Source organism: Coregonus lavaretus, assembly GCF_964263955.1.
Source record: "Coregonus lavaretus genome assembly, chromosome: 2".
NCBI classification, from domain to species: domain Eukaryota; kingdom Metazoa; phylum Chordata; class Actinopteri; order Salmoniformes; family Salmonidae; genus Coregonus; species Coregonus lavaretus.
In genome coordinates, this window is record NC_139989.1 from 74738302 (window position 1) to 74744301 (window position 6000).

Sequence of the window (6000 nt, forward strand, 5' to 3'; positions counted from 1 at the left end):
GTATCTGAAAAATGTAAAAGGTGACATTATATACTGTCACCTCATATGAAACATTTGATCTCAATTCCAAACTGCTGGAGTATAGAGCCAAATTTAAAATGTTATCTTCACTGTCAAAATAGATATGGTGTGGAATTTATACCCATAAGTGTAAAATGTCTTAATTCTCAGCACTTATACAACCAATTTTCTACTCTGAGACACTTTGTGGATATGGGCCCAGATCTCAAAATATTGTTATAAAAAAACGTAGAATGTTTGTTTTACATATAAAAATAAATAAATTAATATTACTAATGTAAGCCACTGTAAAGACTGGGTTTAGTTTATTGTGTGGCACTGCTCATGTCCGCGTTCTGGAACTGTCTGCGTCCACGTACAGAACTGTCCGCGTCCACGTACGGTTTGGCGCCAAGCATATTGTCCAGTTACGCGCAGAGTGGGCTGAGGTGATCTTGGGGAATAACGACGGAGTTCGTTACAGTGTTGAGACACCGAAGTTTATTGTTCAATTTGCTTTTTTTGCGTAATGGTCAGTGACAGTATGAGTGTAGCCAGATCCTTTTCACTCGCTAGTCTTGTTTAATTGTGTGGTTCACCGGATTCGTCATCATCCTCGAAGGACAGACGAACGACCTGCTAGCTAGCCAAGCTAGTCGGTACAGCTAGATAAGCTAGCTACTCTACCAGCAGCATCCTAGTTATCCTAGCTACCACTAAATCATCACCGGCTGCCTGCATTTCTTGTGGACCGATGGAGCTCCCGGGTTGTTTCTTCCACCTGTTAAATCCCGTGGAGGGCTTCTCCCTCTCTCGTTGACGGATGCTGGCCTATGCTCCATCTGTACGGTTCTCCTCTCTTCACTAGATGGACGGTAACTTTAGTGTTTAACCCCTCTGTGTCCAAGGACCAAACTTTTTAATAACATTTTTGTAACGCTTTTTTTCTGAGAAAAACTAGTTCATTGCATCCGCCATGGAGCCCAGTTTCATAATATTACCTTGTCCCTAGTTATGAGGTAATCGCGAAAAAACAGGCCTTATGTTTGGGTATTTTTCACCCTACCAGCTCCTATTAGTTCTATTGAGCTCCGTGACACCGACTCGCCTTCAGAACGTTCTATTCCCAGCCCATTGTTCTGCGTCACAATGCCAGCTTCACTATTGTTATCAATGAGACCTGCCTGCGTTAACCCTGTAGGTTTACCTCAGGTAACTTATTATTAACAAGGTTACAGCTACTTGGTGAGCGTTAACCCTGTAGGTTTACCTCAGGTAACTTATTATTAACAAGGTTACAGCTACTTGGTGAGCGTTAACCCTGTAGGTTTACCTCAGGTAACTTATTATTAACAAGGTTAAGGCTACTTGGTGAGCGTGCACACTGTTCACCTGAGTACATGTTGTGGTCACCTATAGTGAGGTGAGACACAGTTTTAGAGGCGATGGCTGGCGGATAGCCATCAAACATTAAACATTTTCTGGTCATGGTTAACCATATTTGTTTTTAGAAAAAAGTGTACAATCTAAACAAATAAAACGCATGTCCCTGTCCTCTTTTTCAAGATGTGGCCGATTTAAACAGCCAGAAGACATTTTTTAATTAAGAAATAACAATTTATTTGACGGGTATAATGGGGTGATTGTTGTCTAATCGGGTGGTCTAGCTAATGGAGTAGATCTGACGCAGTTGCTATCTCAGATTATGACCCTAGCAAGTGTAATGAATGAGTTATGTAGTACCCACAGACGACCACAGGGAGGAGCAAGAGTGCCATAAACCCGTACTGTTTTTTGCCATAAAAACCCTAAACCTAACAATCAATCAAATGTATTTATTAAGCACTCACTGTTCACCTGGATACACGTTGTGGTCATTATTGTCGGCAAGGAATATGGGACCAAATACTAAACATTTGACTACTTTAAAACACAATAAGTGAATTGGTCAGAATACATTTACATTTACGTCATTTAGCAGACGCTCTTATCCAGAGCGACTTACAGTTAGTGCATACATTATTCTTTTTAATTTTCATACCCCGTGGGAATCGAACCCACAACCCTGGCGTTGCAAACACCATCCTCTACCAACTGAGCTACCTCCCTGCCGGCCTTTCCCTCCCCTACCCTGGACGACGCTGGGCCAATTGTGCGCCGCCCCATGGGTCTCCCGGTTGCGGCCGGCTACAGCAGAGCCTGGATTCGAACCAGGATCTCTAGTGGCACAGCTAGCACTGCGATGCAGTGCCTTAGACCACTGCGCCACTCGGGAGACAATAGAATACTTATGACTTCTTCAAATAGGGGGACTAGATACATAAAGTGCTTTTATTTCTAAACGGTGAAACAGATATGTATTAAAATATCCTCAAATAAAAGGTGACATTATATACTGTCACCTCATATGAAACATTTGTTTTAAAATCCAAAAAGCTGGAGTATAGAGCCACATTTAAAATGTTATCTTCACTGTCAAAATAGATATGGTGTGAACTGTATACTCAATACAATCTAAATCTGATACCTCACTGTCTGTCTTTTGACTGAAACTGCTTTTTAAACTGCTCTGGTCAGTCTACTCAAATATTTGTACTATACATGTTTCTCTCTACAATCAATATATGATCATTTCTAATAATGAAACATTCATTAATATATGAATAGATATGGCAGGTTTCAGGACACTGATGTATCTGAAAATGTTGAAAAAATATACTGCCTCTATTTTCACCACCAAAGAATAGCAGTGTGGTTTTAATATGATTTGACTCTTTGCAGGCTGTCATGCTGTCTAGTCACAGAGGAAGGCTGTGCTTCTCTGGTCTCAGCTCTGAAGTCAAACCCCTCACACCTGAGAGAGCTGGATCTGAGTAACAATGACCTGAAGGATTCAGGAGTGAAGCTGCTCTCTGCTGCACTGGGGAATCCCCACTGTAAACTGGAGACTCTGAGGTCAGTATTCCTGTAGTTGGTCAACAAGTGATAACTGTTCACCAGATCCACATGTGTTTACCAGGCACACATAGTCCACACCATATGTGTTTGGACAGTGAAGCTTACAGTTTTAAATTTGGTGCTATGCTCCAGCAATTTGGATTTGAGATAGAATGTTTCATATTAGGTGACAGTACAGAATGTCACCTTTTATTTGATGTTAATGGTGAGAGGTTAGCATGTTTTGTTGTAGCCTCTGTAACTCTCTCACTCATTATTATTCATGATTCATTCATTATTTTTCTTTTAATCATGGCATCATCAGGATTCATTTAGTAGTGTTTAGAAACATGTTAATAACTCACTTAGACAGAAAATTACTCCAGTCATCATCCACCATTCAGTTACTATTGGACAAAACATAACCCAAAACACAACCAAAACGAACTGCAAATGCAACCAACGAGTTCACAACCAAATACTCAACTTTTGACTACTTTAATACACTATAAGTTAATTTGTCAGAATACTTATGACTTCTTCAAATGGGGGGACTAGATACATAAAGTGCATTTATTTTTCAAAATGGTGAAACAGACACGTATAAAAATACCCTCAAATAAAAGGTGACATTATATACTGTCACCTCATATGAAACATTTGATCTCAAATCCAAAATGCTGGAGTATAGAGCCACATTTAAAATGTTATCTTCACTGTCAAAATAGATATGGTGTGGACTGTATACTCAATACAATCTAAATCTGATACCTCACTGTCTGTCTTTTGACTGATTCTGCTTTTTAAACTGCTCTGGTCAGTCTACTCAAATATTCGTACTATACATTTTTCTCTCTACAAGCAATATTATGATAATTTCTAATAATGATACATTCATTTATGAATAGATATGGCAGGTTTCAGGACACTGATGTATCTGAACATTTTGAAAAAATATACTGCCACTATTTTCACCACCAAAGAATAGCAGTGTGGTTTTAATATGATTTGACTCTTTGCAGGCTGTCAGGCTGTCTAGTCACAGAGGAAGGCTGTGCTTCTCTGGTCTCAGCTCTGAAGTCAAACCCCTCACACCTGAGAGAGCTGGACCTGAGCTACAATCACCCAGGAGACTCAGGAGTCAGACTGCTCTCTGCTGGACTGGAGGATCCACACTGCAGACTGGAGAAACTCAAGTATGTAGAGGGTTTATGTCAATGTTCATATCAGACATGTTGGAGTTATCAGGCTAGTTAAGACAAACATTCTGACCACCACTTGGACTAACACACACACACACACACACACACACACTCACACTGGACACACACACACATACACACACACACACACACACACACACACACACACACACACACACACACACACACACACACACACACACACACACACACACACACACACACACACACACACACACACACACACAGTCTTTATATAAATAAAGACTGTGTGTGTGTGTGTGTGTGTGTGTGTGTGTGTGTGTGTGTGTGTGTGTGTGTGTGTGTGTGTGTGTGTGTGTGTGTGTGTGTATGTGTGTGTGTGTCCAGTGTGAGTGTGTGTGTGTGTGTGTGTGTGTGTGTGCAGTGTGTCCTGTGTGTGTGTGTGTCCAGTGTGTGTGTGTGTGTCTGTGTGTGTGTCTGTGTGTGTGTCCAGTGTGTGTGTGTGTCCAATGTGTGTGTGTGTGTCCGGTGTGTGTGTGTGTTTGTCCTGTGTGTGTGTGTTTGTGTGTCTGTGTGTGTCCAGTGTGTGTGTGTGTGTGTCGTGTGTGTGTGTGTTTGTCCAGTGTGTGTGTGTGTGTGTGTGTGTGTGTGTGTGTGTCCAGTGTGTGTGTGTGTGCACGTGTATCAGAGACACACAAACACACACACACTGGACACACACACACAGACACACACACAAATACTGGCACACATACACAAAAAGGACACACACAGGACACAAACACTGGACACACACACACACACACACACACACACACTTGGACACAGTTATATGCTGACTGTGTGTGTGTGTCTGTGTGTGTGTGTGTGTGTGTGTGTGTGTGTGTGTGTGTGTGTGTGTGTGTGTGTGTGTGTGTGTGTGTGTGTGTGTGTGTGTGTGTGTGTGTGTGTGTGTGTGTGTGTGTGTGTGTGTGTGTGTGTGTGTGTGTGTGTGAGTTCAGGTGTATCCCTCAATGACTGTCTGTTCTTCTGCTTACCGCTACAGTGTGGAACATGGTGGAGAGAACACAATGAAACCTGGACTTAGAAAATGTGAGTGTTGACTGCTGTGAAGAATATGACTAAGAATAAGTCTTAATTCAAGTGAAGTCAAAGTCAAAGACCACCATCATTACTTACTTGGTCATATTAAATATCAGCTGTAGTTCTACAGAAGCACAAATCAGGGACACCAAAGTTTACAAAGAGTTGCTTTGACAATGTGTGTGTGTGTGTGTGTGTGTGTGTGTGTGTGTGTGTGTGTGTGTGTGTGTGTGTTTGTGTGTGTGTGTGTGTTTTCATGCTTGTTCAAGATGTGTGTGTGTGTAATTAATGGGAATAAGTGTGTTTTATATTACCATACAGTATAACATATGATCATTCAACAAGTCTCAAGTTACCTTAACTTCTCCTTTTGATACCTAGAAACATCTACATTAAATGAATTAGTGAAAAGTGAGTTAACATTCTAATGTGAATGATGATGATTTCTAATATTGTGTCTGGTTTCATCCATCAGATGTCTGTGATCTCACACTGGACCCAAACACAGTAAACAGATTCCTCTCTCTGTCTGAGGAGAACAGAAAGGTGACATGTAGGAGAGAGGAGCAGCCGTATCCTGATCACCCAGAGAGATTTGAGGACTGTAGACAGGTGCTGTGTAGAGAGGGTCTGACTGGGCGCTGTTACTGGGAGGTAGAGTGGAGTGGGAGAGGGGCTGATATAGGAGTGACATATAAAGGAATCAGCAGGAGAGGAGGGGGTTATGACTGTTGGCTTGGATACAATTACAAGTCCTGGAGTCTGGTCTGCTCTGACAACAGATACTATGCCTTTC

At 41.5% G+C, this 6000-nt stretch overlaps 2 protein-coding genes across 2 annotated transcripts in view; both read left to right on the forward strand.

Annotated features, from left to right (window-relative positions):
- Nucleotides 1-6000, forward strand: part of LOC311140476 (NLR family CARD domain-containing protein 3-like) — a gene marked incomplete at its 3' end in the record, with an annotated part of 90627 nt that overhangs the window by 18908 nt on the left and 65719 nt on the right. The window lies entirely within an intron of this gene.
- Nucleotides 4967-6000, forward strand: part of LOC311141888 (stonustoxin subunit beta-like) — a 1274-nt gene continuing 240 nt past the window's right edge. The window contains exons 1-2 of the mRNA XM_084177386.1: nt 4967-5213; nt 5680-6000. The exon at nt 5680-6000 is cut by the window's right edge and continues 240 nt beyond it. Coding sequence (XP_084033512.1) covers nt 5135-5213; nt 5680-6000 — 400 coding nt within the window. The 5' untranslated portion in view covers nt 4967-5134. The remainder of the gene's footprint in view (nt 5214-5679) is intronic.